At 35.5% G+C, this 23,953-nt stretch overlaps 3 protein-coding genes and 1 long non-coding RNA gene across 4 annotated transcripts; 3 read left to right on the top strand and 1 right to left on the bottom strand.

Annotated features, from left to right (window-relative positions):
- The first annotated feature begins 4,194 nt into the window (after nucleotides 1–4,194).
- Nucleotides 4,195–5,156, top strand: LOC106931737 (C-C motif chemokine 20-like). Its single transcript, XM_015010030.2, has 4 exons — nucleotides 4,195–4,338; nucleotides 4,436–4,550; nucleotides 4,633–4,746; nucleotides 4,839–5,156. Exons 1-3 carry the CDS (start codon nucleotides 4,278–4,280, stop codon nucleotides 4,739–4,741), a joined length of 285 nt encoding a protein of 94 aa, XP_014865516.1. The 5' UTR covers nucleotides 4,195–4,277; the 3' UTR covers nucleotides 4,742–4,746; nucleotides 4,839–5,156.
- Nucleotides 5,157–6,663: 1,507 nt separating this feature from the next.
- Nucleotides 6,664–7,956, top strand: LOC106931736 (C-C motif chemokine 20-like). The gene is made up of 3 exons (XM_015010028.2): nucleotides 6,664–6,811; nucleotides 7,433–7,550; nucleotides 7,643–7,956. The coding sequence occupies exons 1-3, from the start codon at nucleotides 6,751–6,753 to the stop codon at nucleotides 7,749–7,751; spliced, it is 288 nt and encodes a 95-aa protein (XP_014865514.1). The 5' UTR covers nucleotides 6,664–6,750; the 3' UTR covers nucleotides 7,752–7,956.
- A 4,900-nt stretch (nucleotides 7,957–12,856) lies between these two features.
- LOC106931738 (uncharacterized) lies at nucleotides 12,857–17,620 on the bottom strand. The gene is made up of 2 exons (XR_001421120.2): nucleotides 17,531–17,620; nucleotides 12,857–13,929 (listed from the first exon to the last, which is right to left on the bottom strand). It is a non-coding gene; the product is annotated as an uncharacterized LOC106931738 (long non-coding RNA).
- LOC106931735 (C-C motif chemokine 3-like) lies at nucleotides 17,506–22,169 on the top strand. Its single transcript, XM_015010027.2, has 4 exons — nucleotides 17,506–17,665; nucleotides 20,052–20,169; nucleotides 20,245–20,362; nucleotides 21,759–22,169. The coding sequence occupies exons 1-4, from the start codon at nucleotides 17,602–17,604 to the stop codon at nucleotides 21,789–21,791; spliced, it is 333 nt and encodes a 110-aa protein (XP_014865513.2). The 5' UTR covers nucleotides 17,506–17,601; the 3' UTR covers nucleotides 21,792–22,169.
- The last annotated feature ends 1,784 nt before the right edge of the window (nucleotides 22,170–23,953 follow it).

Genomic DNA, 23,953 nt, shown 5'->3' with positions numbered 1-23,953 from the left:
TGTCAAAATGCATCAACACAACTAAGCTAGTACGACATAAAAACAATGAGATACTTGACGGAGTTTGGCTACATCGAGGCTCACTGCAGTAAAAAAGACATATGGAGGATCAGAGAGCAGGTAAAGCAGCGCACAGCTACAAACACTCACCCGGATTAGCATGACGGTCAGAAAGCTAAACAAATAACCCGCGAAATTATTTAAGTCTAAGAGCTGCGATGTAAGACGCTGGTTCTGCTCTCCTGTTGAACCGCTGCTACGCTACAGGTAGTAATATCTGACAGACGGAGCTTCGCTGCTGCTCCACCTGGTAGTGACTCTCACACCGAACCTGCTTAAAGCTGCAGCATCTAACCTAAAAAAATACATTTTACCTACATATTAAAACTGTCGCTGTCCAAACATGAGACAGATAATCTCTAAAAAAAATAATCCATCTCCTCCCTGATCTGCATAATTACTCCTCAGTCAGAAACAGCCAATCAGAGCTAGCAGTAATCAGCTAGCCGCCATGCTAACAGGAAGTTTTCATTCAGTAAATCTGAATTGTTTATTGTAATGGATCCTGTTTTTGCCTTTGAATGTTAAGTTTTATACTTGAATTTTTTGGCAATGTTGAGAGGTTTTATTTTGGCTCTTTGCATTATTTAGCCTCTTCAGAGCCTTCATATGTTATCAGTCTGTTAAAGGTAGTATTATCAATAGCAGTACAATTTGCACAATGCCTGTTTTGTTTAGTTTTCTTCTTGAAAAAAGTTATTAAAAACAAGTTTTTGTCTAAATTAAGGTGAATTCATGGTTCCTTTTTCCACATAATGTAACCGGTAGTGTTTGACAAAAAATAAAAGTAAAAAAATTATGTGATCGGTATCGGTGATCGGTATCGGTGATCGGTATCGGTGATCGGCCCTCATGGGTGATCGGTATCGGCAGGAAAAAACCTGATCGGCACATCTCTAGAAAATAGGTTGTGACTTTTGCTATTTATTTTATAGAATATTTCCTGTCTTGGCAGGACTTCATACCTTGTGGTGAATAAGTAAGGAGGTTAAATTACTTGTTCCATGTCTAAATGTGACAAGAAGAACAGTAGGATTTATGTTGTTTATGTTTTTTTAAAGGGAAACAGACGATGAGTAATAATGCACATGCTTCAACTCATCCATTCATTCTGTAGACTCCTTAATCCCTGCAGGATCAGTGAAACATCTTGCATTCTTAGCAGAGCGTAGGAGGAAACTGGAGTATCTGCAGAAAAATCAGGCAGAAAATACACATTGAAAAGCTTGAGCTTTAAACAGGCTTTAAACCCACAAAACACTTCAAAAACACACCATTACCAAGTATATTGGTCTATTTTCTAGTGTAAATACCTTAGTACACTGGAAATAAGATAAAACTAACTTACAAGTAACTTTCCACCAAGATACAGGAGCTTGTTTAAGTCAATAATTCCTTAATATTGATGAAAACATTCTGGTTCAATTGGTAGATCATTAAATATGAGATGAGGAAAATTAATTATTATAAGTGAAATCATCTACCAGCTACACAGTACTTCTTAAAGTCAAAATTATGGAATCATTTGCTTAAAATAAGCAGTAATATTATGCTGAAAGTTATTTGAAAGTTTGTTTTGTCTTATTTCAAGTGTAGGAAGATACTTGCACTATAAACTAGACCAAAATTAATTGGTCTAGGCTGTGGTTTTAAGTGCCCAAGAGTAATTTGCTGGTGGATGTTGAGAATGATGATTGTTCAGAGATGACTAAGAGTTGACCTACATAATAAAATAGACCCAGTGTTTTTGTATTCACATTTCTTCTGCAAGGCACAACATGCAAACATATAAATTTGAGGAAAAAAAAAACGTTGCATGACTTATTATGTGAAAAATCTACAAAAAATACAAATACAAGTTTTCTTGCTATTTTAAATGACATGTTGACTGAATAAACTGCTTTATTTTGCATTTGGGCCATTTTTCATGTTAGTTAAAACATGAAAAATGTTTTAACTAACATTTAAGTTAGTTAAAACTAACTTAGTGTTTCTGTCATTAAACACTAAAACTAAGCAGTTTTAGTGTTTAATGACAGAAAACAACTAAATTAGAGGCAGATCATTTCATGTCTGCATCCCTCTCACACCCTTTTGAAAAGTTGCATCACTGCTGGCAGAATATCTGGTCGTGTCGGGAAAGTGCCTCTCCCGTCGATCAACTGTCTCCCCACTCCCAGATGATAATCTGCACGGATGCACGCCCAACCTTGTGTAAAAACGCTTAAAACAAGCCACTGTCACAAAGAACTGGAGAGGTGCCAGTTGTTTAGCCAACAGGAGAAATCCCCGACCGCACAGTCAACAACAAATGAAAAGAATGTGGGGAAATTTTCTGCGAAGATAATGGTGAGAACGAGATCGATCTTTTGCAACACTTCCTGATAAAAGCTCTGATAACTGCCGCTTTTCCAATGGCTCCAAGCATACAATGAACTCAGTAAGCGTTCCCTATCAATCACAGCCAGGATACAATCCAGGTTTCATTTCCTCTTAAGTAAATTAGAAGAATCCTCTTTTTGCGTTGTGCGCATGCGGAAGCAAACTTGACTGAGTTTCACCAACTGAAATTGAAAACGTAACATTTTTTTAGGATCATTATAAATGTAATTTAAGACCTTTATTCGTATTTCCACAGAAATGTACAAAATTCGTCCAACCAACTGATGACAAATTTGCACTTATCCATAACAGACGCACCAAAGATACTTAGCTAGCTACCCAGCTAGCTAGGGCATTAGCAGCTAGTTAGCGGTAGCATCAACCCCAGTAGCAGAACTCTTTTTCTTCTTCTTTGCCGCCACCTCTAGACTGGAAGGTGGATCTGGAGGAAAATAATAAAAATAGATTTGACTAAATAATCCAGTTGCACGAAGGTGACGGTGTATTAAGGCGCTTTAGGGTCATTGTAGATCGAAAAAGAGGAGACGTAAATTTCCGCCAAATTTTGAGATTAATCTCAGCAATTTTCCAGAAAAAAAGTTGAAATTTATGAACTAAGTTGCAAATTCAGAAAAATTCCAGAAGTTGAAAAATGTAAAGTTTTTTCTCAACAATTTCTGAGATTAATCTAAAAGTTTGAGTTTTTATATTTGCAAAGTTAAAATTTTAGTTGTATGTACATTTTTCATGTTTTTGCTATAAAATTTCTGAGCTTAATCTCAACATTTCTCAGTTTTTTGTTTTTTTTTTCACTTTTAGAGCTCAGAAATGTCAACATTTTTTCTGGCAGATTTCTGAGTTTAATCACAAGAGTTTTGAGTTTTTTGGCAGATATCTACTCCTCCTTCTTTGCCTTTATAATAAAATAACCAGTTGTATATTCTGGCTGGTTCATGCTCAAAGAGCCCCAATAATGTGAACGTTCACTCTTCAAAAAACATCTTACTTAATTTTACCAAGTTTACAAAATGCATACACCAAAATCTGCACTTGAAAAATCACTGAATATTTGGTAATAAAATTGAACTAATGTGCAAAACATGTTTGATATACGAGCCTTTTAGAAGATTAGCATAATTTTCGAAAGGCAGGAAAGGTATTATTTTCTTTTATGAATGTTTTAAAACTCAAACATTGCGCTAGAAAACCAAGTTGCAATTTTCCTTTTTTTGTGGTTAAGGGTTGCAGAAAATCACCTCAAGGGCCACAAATGGCCCCTGAGCCACAGTTTGGAAACCCTTAGAGTGCATGAGAACAAACCAATAAATACAGAAAATGTGAAAAGAGGAGTATTTTATTCTGTTTTCACATCATATACTAAAAGGATTTATGCTTTTTTAGCAAAAATGGATGATTTATATGCATTTTTAAAAATATTCTTGGGAATAATTTCTACTTCTACTTATTCTACATGCATGATTCCTTCAGGAATTTCCTTCATGTATCTCAGTTACATGCACATTATTTACAAGTTTGTTTAATTTTATAGCTTCTCATGTCTTCATCTAAATCAGCATCTACTACACGGTTGAGCAGATCGCTGCATGTTATCTGAGCTACATGTAAAAACCTCTTTTAGGGGATTTTTTTTAAAACGTGTCTGAGCTTGTCCCAATCTGTTGCCAAAAGTCCACACTTACAGTCAATGAGGACTGTTTAAACTTTCACTTTCTCTTGCACCTGTATAAATTCACCTGCAGCTCACTCGTCTTGTCACAGCAGCAGCAACTTTCTCCTGAAGAAACTCTCCAAAGAAGAGAAAACGCTCCAGAAAAATGGCCTCCAAAGTTGCAGCTCTGCTCTTCCTGGGTCTCATCTGCTTCCATGTTGCAACAGGTAAGAGAAAAATTCAATTTTTCTGAAATCTGCCTGCATTTTCTAATTGAAAAACATTAATCACATTAATTTTTTGCTACTTTTTGTGTTCCTGCAGCCCAGATTGTGATGGATTGCTGCTTGAGCGTCAGTGAAAAACGTCTGATTCCTAAAAACATTGTGAGCTACAAGCTTCAGGTTGCCGGCTCGGGTTGTGACATCAGCGCCACTGTGTGAGTGTCTGCTCAGATTTACCAGTTATTTTCTTAAGAGTTCTGCTGGATTTTAATGATGTTTCTCCATCTGGTTTTGCAGGTTTTTGAATAAGAAAGGCATGAAGCTGTGTGTCGTTCCCCCTGAGGGAAACCAGTGGGTGCAAAACCTCATCAGGACTTTGGAGAAGAGGAGACAGTCTGCAAACTAGAACAGGTAGAACAACTTATCCCTCTGTTTTTTTTTTTTTTGATTTATTGAAGTTATTTGAAATGCATTTCCTCACTTTCTGCTCTCTTTGGTTACAGAACGTGGAGAAAAGATGGAAAAACTGGTGAAAAGATCAAACTTGTAAAGTTACTCACAAGTTGTTTTGGTTCTGCACAAGTTTATTTTAATTTATGGTGTCAGACTTCTGTTTCCTCTTTTTGTTGTTTTCTTTCTGTTGAATTTCTCTGACATGTACAGAAACAGAAACAATTGCCTTAACTTGCCTGAACTGCATGGCTGAAGCAGGAACTGGCTCAGTTTATCACTGTACTGTATGCTGCAGGATGGTTTGTTGTGACAAAATGTGATTATTTTATTGTACAGAGTTTAAATAAACTGTTTTATATCATTTTGTACATTTTGGTTGGTGTGATGTTTTTACAAGTCTTGACTTCCTCTATACAACTTCTGAATCCTTAATATAAATGAAATGAGAAAGTAAATAAATGAATAAACAAAAAAAGCAAATGAAATTCTTAAACAACAGTACAATACAGTGGAAATGAATAATGTTTGATTTAAAAGAAAACTAAAACTTAAAAAAATGAAAAATTACAATTTCAGCAGAGAATATTACAAAACAGCTTGAATAAATAATGCAATAAAATAAAAATAAAATAATAAAATTAGTGACATCAAAGGAAAATAAATAATTCAAAATATGTCTTTCTATAATTTCCTTTTAAAACAACAATATCAAAGATTTTTAATACATAAATAAAATTAAAAGAAAAAGAGTACTAAATAAAAATAATTAAAAAAGAACAAAAGCACTTTAAAATAAAATAAAATGGGACATTAAAAATCCTCTACAAACAACAATAATATAAAAGGCTGAATTTAACAACCTATTCTTGAACGAACAAATTAATAAATAAAGTAAAACCAGAAACTTTCAAAAATAAAATAATACAATAAAGTTCCAGCAACTAAGGAAAATAAATCAATAATAAATCAAAGACAAAAAAGAAAACAGGAAACAGCCAAACTAAAGTAACTCCTTTCAAAACAAGTATCAAAATGGAAAAAGAGCCGCTGATTACAAAACACTTCATTTGATTTATGATCAGATTTGATTTAAAAAAGAAAAAAATACATATTTAATATCAAGCTGTACTTTTGAATTAGTTTTATTAAGGAACTGAAATTATCTCCAGTTGTGGTTAAAAGCAAATATTAAAGTTTCGATCTATGCAGAACCAAAAGCAGATTCTGTAGAAAGACTTTGACCCAAAAGATAAACGCTCAGTTCAGAGATTAATTTCTGACTTTAATCTGATTGAATTATGAGAAGTAATCCAAACAAACCATAAATGTATCATGCTGCTATTCCAGCAAACTCTGTACTTGGTCATTCTCTGAATATCTGATTTAGATTAGATGGGTGACGTCTTTCCCATGTTACAAGTGAAAGAATGGAACTTTTTCATTGATATTAAGGAATTATTTACTTACAACAAGCTCCAATATCTTGATGAAAAGTTACTTGAAAGTTAGTTTTGTTTTATTATAAGTATAATAAGATGTTTTCACGAGAAGCTAGACCAAAAATTATTGGAAAGATTTTGTTTTTTTTGCAGTGCAGCTTGCAAAGTTGCTCTTAAACCAACAAATCCCATCAACTAAATTTACTATTTTCAATTACAATTAGCTTAAATTTCCAACAAAAATGCAATGTTTACATTTATTTGGTGCCTTGTCCATTTTAATCGCACGTTTTTCTCCTGTTGAGAGCCGGGAACCATGCAAAAACCAAACTTTAGGGAATTTTTGGCACTGAACCATGGAAGACTAAACACAATGCCTGCAGACATGTGTGTTGCCACCTGTCCCCACTTCCAGTCAGCGAGGGATTGCTGAAAGTTTCACTATCTGTCCACACCTGTATAAAAGCACCTGCAGCTCCAGATCCTGAACATTCGCTCTGATCCAACCGGAAAGCACAGAAAAATGGCCACCAAAGCTGCAGCTCTGATTTTACTGGGACTCGTCTGCGTTGAGTTTGCTACAGGTAAGAGGAAGAAAGATTTTTATGTCTTTATTGTTCAAACTGGTGCTGAGTTTTTGCAGTTCAATAATGATACAAATGTTGCATAGGTGGTTGACTTTTTTATTTTTCTGTGTAAAATTATTATTTTCCTATAATTTAAAATGCTGACAAAGTTTTCTTTTTTTTATCACAGTAGAAAAAACAGCAATCCAGATTTTTATTTTTATTTATTTTTTTACTAATAAGCCAAATTTGCGGCAACCAGATCAGCTTTTATTTACTGAATTTGGCATTCGGCTTCTAAGCAGCACAAAATCTGGAGCAAACTTCCAGAAAACTGCAAATCAGCTGAAACACTGAGTTCCTCTAAATCAAGGCTAAAAACGCAGCTGTTTGGAGTTGCTTTTGAACCATAATAAATGAAAAATTGACCAATATTTGATGTTTTTGGTGATGCCAATCGTCAAAATGTAATGTTTGTTGCTGTTTTGTCAATTGGTGACTTTTGTGTTTTTAAGATGTAAAGCACTTTTGAACTGCCTTGTTGCTGAAGGGTCACTCTGTTGGCGTGATTTTAGCTTTCTTTTTAATTTTGGGGGTATTTTTGAGTCGTTCTGACAGCCTTGCTTCATGTTTCTGCAGCTCAGATTGCGGTGGATTGCTGCCTCAGAGTGGAGAGTGAAAAGCGTCTGAACCCCAGAAACCTGGTGAGCTACAGCGTCCAGAGAGCCGGGAAGGGCTGCGACATCAGCGCCACTGTGTGAGTGTTGATTTAACTAATCAGGCCAGAAAAAGGAACATTTAGACTCCTAGTTCATCTCTTAATCTGCCTTCTTTCTTTCTTTTTTACAGATTTGTCAACCGGAGAAACATGAAGCTGTGTGTGGTTCCTGCTGAAGGGAATCCAGGAGTGCAGAAACTCATCGACTTTTTGGAGAAGAAAAGGAGAAATCATCACTAAAAGAATCATCACTGTGTTTTTTTTTAATTCATCCTTGATGCATCGCCTCACAGATACTCTTTGGTTTATCAGTCCATATATTTTATGTCTTATTTTATATTAAAACTTTGTTTTACAGCTAAAGCTAATAGTTAAAGTTTTTATGATTTTGTAATAAAAAAGAAAAAGAAGTTTCATGAATATGTTGAATAAACATTTGATTCTATTTTGTCTGTTTTAAATCTTAACTTGTCAGAACAGCTGCAAACATCACTGAACTCAAAACAGACATAAAATTAATGCATAAAACAAAACGATATTGAAATAAAAAAAAAACAGAAATATATAGATATTAAAAGAAGTATTTTTAAAGGTAAAAAAAAAAGTTTGAAATTAAAATACACAAATAACTGAATGAACAAAATATTGTCATGAACTGTCTAATGAATAAAATAAACCTGGGACAGAATCACTTCCAGAACGTAACTTTATACATTTATTTTTATTTTATGTTTTTGTTGGGTAAATGGATCAATCAATGCATAAATGGAAACATGAATCTAATAATAAAATAAATAAAAATAAAAGGTCTATGTTGCCTTGTGATGAACTCAAACTGCTGTAGACGATGGATGGAATAAATAACATAAATATACAAGTACAAACTAATTAAAATACACTAAAAAACAGATGTTCAGTTAATTTAGTTAATTGGAGGCAAAGCAGATAACATTTGTCCGCCTGCTTCGGTGTTGAACTATAATCGGTTTGGATCAGGCTGCAGATCAAACTACAGATCAAACTACAGATCGGGCTGCAGATCAAACTACAGATCAAACTACAGATCAGGCTGCAGATCAAACTACAGATCAGGCTGCAGATCAAACTACAGATCAAACTACAGATCGGGCTGCAGATCAAACTACAGATCAAACTACAGATCAAACTACAGATCAGGCTGCAGATCAAACTACAGATCAAACTACAGATCGGGCTGCAGATCAAACTACAGATCAGGCTGCAGATCAAACTACAGATCAGGCTGCAGATCAAACTACAGATCGGGCTGCAGATCAAACTACAGATCGGGCTGCAGATCAAACTACAGATCAGGCTGCAGATCAAACTACAGATCAGGCTGCAGATCAAACTACAGATCAGGCTGCAGATCAAACTGCAGATCAGGCTGCAGATCAAACTGCAGATCAGGCTGCAGATCAAACTACAGATCACGCCTCATTTCCATCCCCACATAAACAGAAAATCAGTCCCTTTGTATTTGCAGTTTGGGATTTTCTGCATGAACACATTCCTGTAAATGTTTGGATTCCTCTGGGTCTTTCCTTTACATCAAACCCGTAAAACACTTAAACATTCAAAACAGACACAAAGAGGCATGAAGAACCCGATAAAGAGCTTCACTGCTGAAAATGCTCAGGAAGTTTGTAAGACATTTAGGCGCCGATTAATCAGCTCTACATCACCCAGTTCTACAGTCCTTCCACCGGCTGACTTTAAATCAGAGAACAGACTTTAAATCACTAGTTTATAAATCACTGAACGGCTTAAAGATCTGCTGTTGTCATAGCAACCTTCCAGACCTCTCTGGTCTTCTGGTTCTGCTCTGCATCCAAAACCAGAACCAAACATGGAGAAGCCGCATTCAGTTCCTAAGCACCACAAATCTGGGACAAACTTCCAGAAAACTGCAAAACAGCCGAAACACGCAGTGCCTTAAAATCCAGACTAAGAACCCAGCTGCTTACAGTTACTTTTGAAACATTATAAATGAAACATTTTGACGTGTAATCATGTGACTGATTGATTTATTCCTATATTTCCAGAAACTCTTTCTTCACTACGTTTCCTCACCATGACTGGATTCTGCAGCTTTGTGTATTTTTCTTCTCTTATTTCCTCCGGCAGACTGTTGGCTCTTATCAGCTCTTAGCATTATTCCAAGCATTTCTGGGAACATGCACCCGTTTCTTGGAAACAGGAAGGCCTTGTGAGATTCTCTGACCCCTGTAAGAGCTTTCACTCAGTTTGACCTTTGGGCCAAAGACCGGGGGGTCTTCACAGGGTCCTGCGGAGTTTCCCACATTGCAGGACTTTGTTGCCCTTCAATCAGCCAAATCTTAACGCTGAACATGAATTTACAACCTTTCAAATCCAGAACAAATCATGTGCAGCTGCAGTCTGACAGTGGGCCTCAGTCTCAGCCAAACCCAAAATGAATTCACATTCATTCAAAGTGAAACTGGTGGGACTGGTTGCCAGTAAGTCTTAAACCTGCTTCCAGTGAAAGTTGTTTTGGTCAGATGGAAGAAATGCAGGGCATTTTCTAAAAATGATGAACTGAATCTGTCAGAGGTTTATGTGCCAGAGTGGAAACCAGAGTGAAGCTCTGCAGAGTTGATGCTGAAGATGAGGATGCTGGATCTGGTGGTTTACTATGTGGAGGGTTCTGAAACAAACAAATCTCTTTACCCGATTCCAAATAAGTCCTGCAGTAATAAACGTCATGTCTGGGTCTTTTGTCCCAGTCAAGTCTTAAGTCTCTAATAATCATGATGAATCGGTTGTTAAAATAATCGTCAACTAATTAGAAATTAGTTAATCATTAACTGGAGTAAAGAGATTTTTAAAAAGGCCATTTAGTGAAAAACTCAGAGCAGGAATGAAGCCAAAACTGTAAATATATTTATGCATTAAGATGAACAGAAACCTTCACTGTCTGTAAATATGTTCTACCCAGAACTCCCAAAGTGGCAGTTTTAGCTTCACCTGGTTCAAATTTTATGAAACAATTTCACATTAATCTTTTGCTGTCCAATTATTAATTGGTTAATGAAATATAATCAACCAATCAGCTCTACACTGATTTGAAAAACTGAGCTTTTCACGTTAGAAGAATTTATTTAGCTGCAGATGAATCCTTTGCTATCAATTGTTCACTAAAGGAATTATATGTTTAAGCAATAAAGTGTTTATTTTTTATTCAAAATGGAGCTGAATTTTGTCTTTATTTTATTTGTTTATTTAGTTATTTGTCTTTAGTATTTCTAATGTTGAATCACAACGGCTGAAGTGGTGGAATTAAAAATCTGCCCAATTTTTCTATCTGATTATTAATCATCAGAATAAACGAAAGAAAAATCTTAATACTCCAGGTGCTGAAGATGAGGATGCTGGAGGTGGTGCTGAAGATGAGGATGCTGCAGGTGGTGCTGAAGATGAGGATGCTGCAGGTGGTGCTGAAGATGAGGATGCTGGAGGTGGTGCTGAAGATGAGGATGCTGGAGGTGGTGCTGAAGATGAGGATGCTGGAGGTGGTGCTGAAGATGAGGATGCTGCAGGTGGTGCTGAAGATGAGGATGCTGCAGGTGGTGCTGAAGATGAGGATGCTGGAGGTGGTGCTGAAGATGAGGATGCTGGAGGTGGTGCTGAAGATGAGGATGCTGGAGGTGGTGCTGAAGATGAGGATGCTGCAGGTGGTGCTGAAGATGAGGATGCTGCAGGTGGTGCTGAAGATGAGGATGCTGGAGGTGGTGCTGAAGATGAGGATGCTGGAGGTGGTGCTGAAGATGAGGATGCTGGAGGTGGTGCTGAAGATGAGGATGCTGCAGGTGGTGCTGAAGATGAGGATGCTGCAGGTGGTGCTGAAGATGAGGATGCTGGAGGTGGTGCTGAAGATGAGGATGCTGGAGGTGGTGCTGAAGATGAGGATGCTGGAGGTGGTGCTGAAGATGAGGATGCTGGAGGTGGTGCTGAAGATGAGGATGCTGCAGGTGGTGCTGAAGATGAGGATGCTGGAGGTGGTGCTGAAGATGAGGATGCTGGAGGTGGTGCTGAAGATGAGGAGGCTGGAGGTGGTGCTAAAGATGAGGAGGCTGGAGATGGTGCTGAAGATGAGGAGGCTGGAGGTGGTGCTGAAGATGAGGATGCTGCAGGTGGTGCTGAAGATGAGGATGCTGGAGGTGGTGCTGAAGATGAGGATGCTGGAGGTGGTGCTGAAGATGAGGAGGCTGGAGGTGGTGCTGAAGATGAGGATGCTGCAGGTGGTGCTGAAGATGAGGATGCTGGAGGTGGTGCTGAAGATGAGGATGCTGGAGGTGGTGCTGAAGATGAGGATGCTGGAGGTGGTGCTGAAGATGAGGATGCTGGAGGTGGTGCTGAAGATGAGGATGCTGGAGGTGGTGCTGAAGATGAGGATGCTGGAGGTGGTGCTGAAGATGAGGATGCTGGAGGTGGTGCTGAAGATGAGGATGCTGGAGGTGGTGCTGAAGATGAGGATGCTGCAGGTGGTGCTGAAGATGAGGATGCTGCAGGTGGTGATGTTTCTTTTACTCTTTTATTGTCCAAATATGTTCAAAATAAAGTAATAAACTAAAGTAACCGGAGTGACCATAAATAACCATAACCATAAATAAAACTGGCACTTTAAAACTGGAGCGGTGGCAATCTACACTCAGAGCATTAAAACGTTTCTCTGACTTTTCTGGGATTACTTGTCAGTTCTTTTGGTACATTAATCTGGTTTTGACTTTAACTAAAATTGAGCGATAATTAGAATCGGTTTGGAGGAGTCTGGGTAGACTGAATGAAAACCTCAGCGTCTGAATGGCTGGTCTGGACGGAAACAGGAGCAATTTTTACTGCTGAATCAGGACTTTAAGCTGACATGTCTAAACAGAACAGGTTCGGGTTGAACTGGGATTTATACGGGTTTGTTCTACTTCAGTGAATATCTGAATATCTCCGCCACCCCCGGTTTTCACCCTGAGGGTTTTTTCCACTAGTCATACCAACTTCCAGGCCTGCCAGGCTGCATTCTAAGATTTTATTGTTTTAGACGCAGGAAGCTGATCTAATTGTCAATTTCAGGGAATTTGGATTCTTCATTTTGGCTACATGTTTTCAGTCTTGTGTCCGAAATTTCAGGTTATGTCTTGTTGTCCGACTTAATGCACTTGTGTTTTCTGTACTAGCTTCAGCTTGGACCAAAAGTTTAAATTTAACAAAGTTAATGCATCTCCTGACAGTCGGTAAAGAGCAACTTGATTTCTAAAGTATATTTAATGTAAGTTTTGGTGGAATAATTGTGTAAAGTGGTACTAAAAATCTGAAATTGACAAATATTTTTATTAACTGGAACAAATAAAAACTATAATTAACGGGGGAAAATATAACTGCAACTATATCGTGTGTTTCTAAAAGTAAAACATACTGAAATTATAGATACAAGATTCTTTGTCTTTGTGTTTTTAAATCTATTAGCCTTTTGAACTGAGAATAGATTTACTTTTTTCCAAACATAAGACGTTTACACCAGCTGTCGGCAAATTATGCTAACCTGCAAAATGGCGACAGCAAAAGTTGTGAGAAAACTCCATAATTAGTTTGTTCAAGAATAACAGCAAATAATTGAAAATGTTATTCATTACCCAATCAAATTCAATGAAAAAACTACAACTACAACTAATAAATTATAAAAACTAAAGATCTAAGTAGAAATAAGTAAAAACTAGCAAAAACACTTTAAAAACTAATTAAATTACAAAAGCAATAAAATTATAATGGAAACCTAAAATGATTATCCTGGTGCTACTGCATGTCAGACCAGCTGGTTCTCTGGTAAACTGCTTAACTTGAGGCTTTGGAATTGATTTTGTTTTTGAGTGATATCTAGAACTGAAAGTCCCTCAAAAGTTCACATAAAGGAGGTCATGAAACTGCAGAGAAAGTTCATCTTCCTTAAATATGTGCACAACTTGACCTTAGTATATTGAGGCGTGTAAATGCGTAATATTGTATTGACATTCATCTCATATAATCCTCAGCTTCAAACAAATAAATGATTAAAAGGATCATGTTTGCACAGCACTTACTGCTGATATAATCACTGCATTATAAAGCCATCAAAAAGATAAGAACTGCACCTTCCAGTTAGTCCAACCAAACAAAAGGGACATTTACCACTGGTTCCCTTTACAATCTAGTTTTTTAAAGGCAGCACTTCTGGTTCTTCAGCTTTATCCTAGTTTACCGTCAATGCTTCAGCCGGGAGTTTCCCAGCTGCTGAATACAGGCGGCAGAAAGACATTCAAGCATCGATTTACAAGAAAAAGAAAGCTTGAATGCGTCTCCAGTCCACAGGGCGTGACATCGCTGCAGGATTTGGTTCATGAATGAAGATCTGTGAGAAGAAATCAAGAGGTTTCATATCAGCAAACAGATTCCAGCTCGCGTTCAGTAAGCAAAACTTGTTTGCAGACATCCAAGCTTTCGGTATCAGTTTGTGTCATCCTCTGTGAGGTCAAACTGTGCAAAAAATAAAATAAACAAATCAGTGCAAGGAAGTACAGTAAGGAGGAGTTGTAGTGTGAGGGATTTAGCTAAGTTAAATGGTGAAAAAGCTTAGGGGCACTGCAACATGATTAAAGTAATTTTGCAGTAGAAACAAATTTTGTCTAGTTTCTGGTGCAAATATCTTGAAATAAGACAAAACTAACATACAAGTGACTTTTCAGCAAAATATGTGAGCTTGTTTTAAGTTAATAATTCATTAATATTAACTTTAAATAGTACTGGTTTCAGATTTTTCCACTTATAACACTGGAAACATTTACATAATCTGCTAATGAGCAAGTATTTTTTCATCAGTATTAAGGAATTACTGACTTAAACTCCTATATGTTGTAAAGCTACTTGCATGTTGTTACTCTTGAAATAAAAACACTAAGATGTTTGCACTAGAAACTAGACCAAAAAGTAAGATTTTTTTTGTCTTGCACATTCAGAAAAAAGTGTTGATAATATTTCTGTGTCGAAATCTTAAACGATACCAACTGTTACCACCAGATGTGCAGTTGAAAAATCTGTTAGGTTTTGCAATGTAAAAAATAATATTTTAAAACTTTTCTTCCACCTCCAATGTGAAATAAATCCTGCAAATGTCACTTGTTCAAAGGAAAAATCTGAAACAAATAAAAATGCAATGATCTGGTTGTGCAAGTGTGAATAGCCTTTTGGTTCAATTTAAGTATTCAGTCTATTTATTTTGTTCTTGCTTAGAATGTAAAAATGTAAAGCAACTTTAATTTAAGCATAAATGGTTTACCCAGAGGCATTTTCCTGGACTTTTCTCACAGGAGACATGGACCTTAAAATTCCCTTTGGGATCAATAAATATTTTGGAATTTGAATTTGCTTGACTGATACTTCAGGTTTCAACAGAGAGACAGAATAAAAACTTTTAATTTGCTGCTAAAGCATTATGCCACTGGTCACATTTGAAAAAAAGAAAGTTCAGACGCTCTAAATCTGTTTTATGGTGGCGGTGAAAAGAATAACACGCTGTTGACTTAAAGCTGCAGTATGTAACTTATATATATATATATATATATATATATATATATATATATATATATATATATATATATATATATATATATATAAAAGTTCGATACTTACACGTGTAAGTATCGAACTGATCAATCCTGTTTTATTTCATTGAAAACAAACCAAAGAACCTCTGCTCAATGTAGGATTTTTATATCTTCCGGAAGTGTTAAATGCTAAATGTAACAGGAAACATTTGCAGTCTGGCGTTCACAGAAAACAGAAGAGTAGAAATTCTCACTTTCCTCTAAAGTCAGCAACTTCCCTCACATTTCAAGGATTTAGTTGCAGTTTTTCTGTCAGGGTTGTTTTCAGTTCTGTCCAGAGGCCAGACAGTGAAGGAAGCAGCTTGTTTTTGTTCTTGCACTGAAGCTCTGACACATGAAAACTACTAAACTACTGCAGCATTAATATACGCAGCTGGTGACTGTTTTTAATGTCAAACAGAAATATCAGCCCAGTTTCAACATGTTTCCTTTGCCATTCTTAAACTGCAAAAACACAAATTCTTACCAAGTATTTATGTTTAGTTTTTAGACAAAAACAGGACAAAAAAGTGCCAGTTTTATTGGAAGATTAGCATGGAAAGAAATGTCTTGTTATAGGTGAAATAATCTGCCAATGGAACTAGAACGTTTTCCATCAATATTAAGAAATTGACTAAAAATAAACTCTTTTGCTGCAAGGTTACTTGTAAGTTAGTTTTGTCTCATTTCAAGTGCACTAGAAACTAGATCAAATATACTTCGTAAGACTTTGTGTTTTTGCAGTGTATTTACCTTTACAGATTTGCATCTATGGATTAAAGTTGGAGACACTTTTTGTGTGTTAAAGTGCTGAAAATGATTGCCGTGTTAATCTGAGACGTGACGTGTTACCAAACTCGAGCCTTGGATTGTCTTATCAAGCACAAACACTGCAGTAATAAAAGCAAATAAAAGAAATTTTAGTATTTCCAGGAAGATTCTGTATGTTTGCAGCTAAGAAGAAAGGCTGACACAGTTTCTCCTGAGAATTGAGAAGTAGAGAAGTGTAGAAGAAGAAGCACTTCTTCATTTTCATCAAAACAACATCAATCTTTAGCGAAATTTCCAACATTTTCTTGCATTTGCACGTATGAACAACATCTTAAAGTTATAAGAAACGGACCTAAAAGTTTTCCAGATGATGCACATCTTTCAGCTTTGGAAATCACCTTGTTTTCCTTCGATGAAACGTTTTGTTTGTGTTTTTTATAGCCAGACAAAACGAAGCAAACAGTGAGACATGTTTTTCATACCTGAATGATTCAGTCAGTAGCTGCATTTCCATTACAAATGTGAGCAAAACACAATTTTGCAATTACCTTTAAGTAAGAAACGCAAATAAAATCATACGTAAATAAATGTGTTTATGTGATAAAATCAGTAAAAATGATCAACTACTTCCTGTGTCTTCTTTGTCATTTCTGCCAGTAGTAACATGCAGTTGTTGATCACGATTTGGAAAAATAGTGTTTCTGTTGCAGCTTTGCAAAAGAAACTAATTTCAAAACGGCCAAAAGGAACACTTTTTACCTAGAAACTTGACTTGTTTCTACATTGGCACGTTTCCATTAATTAAATTTATTTTTGTAATTTTTCGTAATTTTAAGTCAATGAAAATGCTCATCGAACTAAAACAGCATTGTTTTGTTTACAGACCTGTGCACTGCAAAAGCACAAAATTCTACCAATTATTTTTCTCTTGTTTCTAGTGCAAATATCTTAGTTCACTTAAAACAAGACAAACTAATTTACAAATATCTTTTCTGCAAAATATAAGAGCTTGCTTTAACTCAATAACATTTTTTTTAAGTGGAACTAGAACTTTTTAATCAATATTAAGGAATTTTTTACTTAAAGAAGCTCATATTTCTGGCTAAAAAGTTATTTTTAAGTTAGTTTTATTTCAAGAGGCCAAAGATATTTGCCCTAAAAAGTGCAAACACTATTTGTTTCGGTGTTACAACATCGTAACATTCCTTGTTACAAAGTTGTGTTTTTGCAGTGCACAGAAGGTAGGAAGCCCCTAATAAACCTCTGACACATTCAGGAACTGATTTCTGCTGGGAACAAATGACATTATAAAACTGCTAAAGTTGGAAAACAAAGGTTGCAGATAAAGTTTTGTGAAAATATCCTTTGAGTTTGCATTTTCCTCAGGCTTTTATTCCTAACAAAACCATAGGGCTACTGTGCAAATATATATTCATGATCAAAATCAAGAATTGGCCCTGGTTAGAGCTCTGTAAAGGATAATAAATTCCTTCCCGGTCAGAGGAGTGGGGTTTTTCCGCAGGGATCATGTTATTGTAAAAGGAAACTGAAAGTGACCAGTGCTATACAGTATAAAGCCAGAAGCTCGTGCTCAGAGACCTTCAGTTGCTGGATTTCCTTTCGTGTTGCTAGGAGAAGCGAGTTCGTCAGCCTCCAGAGCGACCGCAGACATGACTCCCTGGGGCGATGCCAAGCTCTTCTTCTGCATCTTTTTCATCATCTGCTGCTCCGCAGGTGAGTCAACAAGACATTTTACTCGGTTAATCTGAAACGCAGAACGGAAGACAAAAAACACAAAGAAAGGAAGAAAGATAAAAGAGAGAAAGGAAGGAAGGAAGGAAGCAGAAGTTTAAAGAAAAACTCACTTGGAACTCATCCAAACTTCAGAAGCTGTTGACAGAATTAAAGAAAGCGCCTTGATTCGGTTTAATGCTTCAGCGTTTGAAGGTTCTGCTTGAAATATTTCTGCTTTTGTCACACAAAATCTCACTTTTATTAAACGTATGCATGAAAATAGGGGAGAAAAAATGCCTTAGACATAAAAAGTAAATGTTGTTGTACTGAAATCTGAGGAGAATTTGGTCTTTTTGTTGAGAAAGCAGGACAATAAAGCGAATTGAAAGAGAGATTTGCATCTTTCAAGGTGTGGTGCTGGATTTCCCCTCAGCTAGAAATAATAGATAAACTTATTTCACTTTGCACTGACTGTTTAAATATCAATTTAACTTGATGTTTAGGCATTGTTTCAGTCATACTTCTGAAAGCGTCTAGATTTGGACAGCATATTGTTTCCTGTTGTTTTCACAGCTTTAATTTCCTGTCATTTTCACAACTTGCAATGTTTTGCTTTTTATTTAAAAGTTTAGAAAGCCTAAAAAGCATAATATATGAAGAAATATTCATAGTTTTAAAAAACTGCAAATACAAATGGTTACCAGTGGCTAAAAACTAGTAACCAAAACTTTAAAAAGGTTTTACGTTGCGCTCGCTTCGCCGTTTCACACATTCATTTCAGTCTCACATCAGAGTTATAAAACATCACCAGTAAAACCTGAGAAGGCCTGGAAAGTACCAGCCCTCCGTGCCTCACATGCATTCGTAATCTCAAAGGGAGAGAAAAGCAGACAATGGTGTTTTGCAACAGCTTTAATCTCTCTGTGTTAGTTTTACATTAACTAAACTCCTGTGGGGGAAAATCTGATGAACAGTTTGGACTGTAGATGATCACAAACACACCCACCTGGGTTTGTAACGCTCTGTATGCCACAAGGAGGCTGTAAAAGTTAAATTCCCTTCAGCTGTTGTCAGTCTGAAGCCAAGAGACTGCTCAGTCCGAGGCAGCGACAGTTTGTTTACAAATGTGCTCAAAAATGTATTGATAAGTTGACAAATTATAATTTCTCTAATGGAGTGTTCCCATTAAATAAGAAAATCAATTAAAATTACATGTGAATATGTTTGTTTAAGCAATAAGTCATTAAAAAACATGGAGTGTCATCATCCTTCTACCACTTCCTGTCATCCTTTTTGTCGTTTCTGCCAGTAGTAACATCTGGATGTTGATCACATGACTCAAAAAAAGTTTTCATTGCAGATTTGCAAAATTACGACAAAGTTTTAGGGCCGTTGTAGATAGAAAAAAGGAGGAGTAAATTTATTTATGCCAAAAATCTGAAATGTTCTAGAAAAAAAAATTGAGCTTAAAAAGTCTTAAGTTTGCTAGAAAAACCTCAGAATTTTTTAAGTTAATCTTAGAAATTTTCTAGCAAATTTCTGACCTTTAAAAGTTTAATGTTTGCTAGAAAACAAATCTGAAATCTCCTGGAAAAAACTCAAACATTTTCTACAAAAAAAAAAAAAAAAACAAGGACCTTTCTGAGACTGAAAGGTCAAACGTTTGATAGGAGAAACTCAAAAATTTTGAAATTCATCTCAATTTTTTTAGAAAGACAAGAATATTTCTGAACTTAAAAAGTGAAAGATTTGCTAGAAAAAAAACTCTGAAATTTTGAAATTAATCTCAATTTTTTTAGAAAGACAAGAACATTTCTGAACTTAAAAAGTGAAAGATTTGCTAGAAAAAAACTCTGAAATTTTGAGATTAATCTCAATTTTTTTAGAAAGACAAGAACATTTCTGAACTTAAAAAGTGAAAGATTTGCTAGAAAAAAAACTCTGAAATTTTGAGATTAATCTCAATTTTTTTAGAAAGACAAGAACATTTCTGAACTTAAAAAGTGAAAGATCTGCTAGAAAAAAAACTCTGAAATTTTGAGATTAATCAAAAAAATGTTTTTTTTTTGAAAAAACATGGAATTTTCTGAGCTTTAAAAGTCAAAAGGTTTCTAGAAATTCTGAAATTTTCCACAAAACAAGGACATTTCTAAGTTTGAAAAGATCAATCACAGAATATTTCTAGAAAAAACAGGAATCTAGAGAAAAAAACTCTGAAATTTTTTGATTAATCTAATAAATTTCCTAGAAAATAAAAGAAAATTTCTGAACTTAAAAAGTCAAAGGTTTGCTAGAACAAATTTCAGAAAATTATAAAAAGAAATACTAAATTTTCTAAAGTCCAATGAAGAATAAAATTTTGATGTGATAATTTTTTGCCCTTCAGTGACTGAGGCGCAGGTTCCCGTGGACTGCTGCTTGTCGGTAGCAAACCAACCAATCGACAAAAGATTGATTGCAGATTACCGTGAACAGGCCAAAGCCTGCTCGATTGATGCCACAATGTGAGTTTTTATTTTATCCTGACCATCTGATCAGTGAGTGGAAACCAGAAGGTAAAGCTTTGGTTGTTCTTGCAGCCTGGTGACCAGACATGGGAGAAAACTCTGCGCCCCGACTAAGGAAGAAAGGTGGGTGAAAGACGTGATGAAGCACGTGGACCACCTGAAGAAAAGATGCAAAAACCAGAAGTACCAGGTAACTCATCTAGGTTCTGATTTAATTGAGTATCTTGGATTTTGTTTTGTATTGTAAAATTAAATTTTTTATCTAAACAGAAATATTCTAAATAATCTGGAGTGCTTTGGTTTCAACTTTTCTTACAAGAGTCTCCATCACTTAGCCTGTTTGACTGGAATTTTATATTTATACTGTAAAAACACAAAATATTAATAGCATTTCTCTCCAACTCTTTGAGGTGGGAATGCCTCTTTGCCATCACCCTAATCTCTAACTCCAGATGGCAGATGCCTGGAAAAGGACTCTGGTCTGGATTTTAGTCATAAATAAGAAAAATATTTTATTTTTGGTGGCTTTAACAACTCGCACACCTTTCAAAACCTACAACGTTTTTCAAATTTTCTACATGTTCTTTTTTATTTGTGTTTTTATGACACTAACAAAAGCACAGAGTTACACATTTGAATCTTTGCCATGATCTGTAATAGTTCTAGTTTCAGAAAGTATTCAATTATTTATTCTCCAATTAGATCAATAAAAAGTGAACTCAAGCACATTTTCTTATTATAAGCACTGTCAAAGATATGAATCTTTTATTGACTTAAAGATAACCTTTTGTTTTTGTTTCAGTTTGTCTTCAGGTTAAAGTTTAACATAATCATCAGAAATGTCCAGGTGTGTCACTACAATACAGAACAGATTATCCATTAAATTATTATTTTATAGTGAAACAGCTGGTAATTTCCACTTTTATTGGTTCAGTTTATCATATATTTAAATTTAGCTGAAAAAAATCCTTTTTATTTTGTTTTTTGAAACAGCAATTAATGTTTGGCAACAAAATTAAGTTTTTATTTTAAAAAATCAGGTTATACATTTATTAATGCTTACTCCCTCTTGTTTTTGCCTGTTTACATTTTTGACCTTGAAAGTTATTTGGATTTTAAGTCATTAGACAAACAATATATACATTTCATTGGTTTTGCTCAAAACAGTGGTTGTTTTTTCCCATTAAAGTTTGTATGACAGGAAATATTTCTAAAATTTCTGAACATTTATGGTGAAAAGTGACACCCAGTGTTGGTTGTAGTGTTTGTTCTAGCTGAAGGTTTGACAAGCCTCACCTCACTTCAATTGGGTGTAAAACCGCAAATGGCTGTGACTCATGGTGTAAAGACACCAAAGCGTGAAGGAATTGCAGGAAGATACATTTTCACTGTTCTTTTGTTAATGGTTTGCAGATATTTTAATGACTTCTGCTTCTATGAATGTTACTTTATAGACTTTTCTGCTGTGGAAAAACATGCATTTGGAGTTTTCTGCACAACTTCCTGCAGAGCTGAACATATGAACATAAAATTCAAGAATTTTTTAGAAATTCTTGAATTTTTTTCTATTTTTTGTGTTTTTCCAGGGCAATCGCTGTTTTGGAGTGAAGCGTGAATAAAAAAGCCTCTGGTTCCCTGAGAATGCCCAGTGATTGACACGAATCCAGCTAAACGTTTCTCCTGTTACCGAAATAAAACCTTTTGTTTTTTTCATTTCATCTTTATAAAAATATGTTAATTTGAGCTGCAATCTAAAAACAACCTCCTGAAGGAATTTTATTTTTTTACTGCTTTCCTGTTTGTAAAAAGTCTTTCAGAGAGAGATAATATGTTAAATGTGTAGCCATTTAAGCTAACATGTATTAGCTTAGAAGGCTAAATTAAGCTAACACATGTGTAGCCACATAAGCTAGCCTACATTTTAGTCAGAGGAAGTTTTACTGTAACTTTGATGTGAATTTTTATCTCTAATTAAAACCTTTTTATTTTCCCCAGAAGCTTGTGTTTGATTCTTTGCAGGTGACACTCTGTTATTTACTAGAACTGAAATTTGTTAATAATCCTCACAGCATCACTACATACACTGTGTGAAAAGGCTAAAAGGCTTTTTTGTGGTATTCTGTTTTCTGTTGCACCCAAAAAGATGTAAAAATGTTTGAAATTTGATACAAGTGCAGACCGGAGAAAGGTTTATATTTTCTTTCATTAGAAAGTTTCCACTATGGTGGAAAAAATGGGAAAGCAGTTTGCACATGCTAATGGCCCAATAAAATGTAAATAAATAAAAAAAATTATTTGAATTAAAGAATAACGTCATAAACAAAGACAAAACAAAAAGTTTTTAAATGCTTTTTAAAAGTCTACAGAGTCAGAAAGACAAAGTTACAGAGACCAACTGTTTCACAACATGAGTAAAATAAATCAAACAAAAAAAACTTACTGTGAGAGAGTGAAATGAAAACAAAATCAGTGGGATTGGTTTACTGGATTTAATGGTTCAGAGCAGAAAAATTGCTCATTTTCCAGGCAGTGCCATTGTTGGTGCAATAATTATTTTCTCTAGAAATTCAAGGAGAAACCATGAATCATGATGTAGAAATATTTCTTAAAAGAAAAAAAACTGGGGCACAATATTTAACAAGAAACCCAAAAAGAGGAATGAAATATAGCTAAGATTTCTTTTTTGCTGTTATGAAGAATCAGAATCAGCTTTTGTGGTCAGGACTTTGTGCACACATAAGAAATTTGACGCAATAAGAACAAATATGTAAATAAATTCAGTATTTTGTCCTATTCTTTGTTCTTAAAGGTCTGTGGACATTTAAAACAAGATAATTAGAAGATAATTAAACTAATTCACGTCAAACAGTGGAGTAAGTTGGGCAATCTTTCCATTCCTGAGGCTTAGAAGACAAATACAGCTGTAAGTCATCAGCATAGACTTGATAAATGTTGGAAAACCCCTGACTGATGGCAGATAATAGAAGGATGAGAAAAAGAAAACAAGAGTGGGTTCAGAACTCAACCCTGCGGAACGCCACGGTAGAACCTGTCAGTCTTGACGGACAGGTCCAGGAAAACGTTGATGGTTGACAGTTTAGATGAAGTACAACCATTACAGAGCATTTCCCACAGTGAAATATTCAAATAATATCACATTTTATTCAGTTTCTCTGGTAAATTTAAATGTTTTTATGCAAGAATTAAGTGCCTTTCTTCCACTGTTTGGTTCATTCTGTCATTCAGATCCTATAAATTACTAGCTTTATGTTTTATACCACTGCAAAACTTAGCAGAAATTACAGATCTTTGCTAACTGAAACATCAGAAATCTGTCTGCTCAAACAGAAGCAAGGTGACATGAATTGGAGTAAAAGCTTTTATATTAGCAGAGCAACTTGGCAGATCTTCAGGCTTATTCAAATTTCATCCCACATACTAGTTGCCTCACAGGCAGAAGGAGTTCCTCAGAAGAAGACTGTGTCAGAGTAAAACAAGGTTCCTGAGAATTTCCCTGAACAAGAAACCTTTCTGTGCCTCAAGATTTATTTCAGCAGCCTGTTAATGTTCAACCTTGGTGGTTGAAGAATGCGGTTGTGAGAAATGGCTCAGAGCAAAGTCAGCCTGAAACACCAAATAAACACTGAACCACAACGATGGTTTCCCAACTAAGCTAGGTTTGATTTTTCCACAGAAGAAAGCACAACTTTATATTGGAGACGCAGGTTTTCCTGCAGGCAGAAAATGTAACTGCAGCTGGATGTGTGAATGATAACTGAAT

This window comes from Poecilia mexicana, unplaced genomic scaffold (genome assembly GCF_051168715.1).
Source record: "Poecilia mexicana isolate PSO_F unplaced genomic scaffold, ASM5116871v1 scaffold_9, whole genome shotgun sequence".
NCBI classification, from domain to species: Eukaryota; Metazoa; Chordata; class Actinopteri; order Cyprinodontiformes; family Poeciliidae; genus Poecilia; species Poecilia mexicana.
The sequence above is the reverse complement of the archived record's forward strand: the minus strand, read 5'-3'. Positions and strand labels throughout refer to the sequence as shown.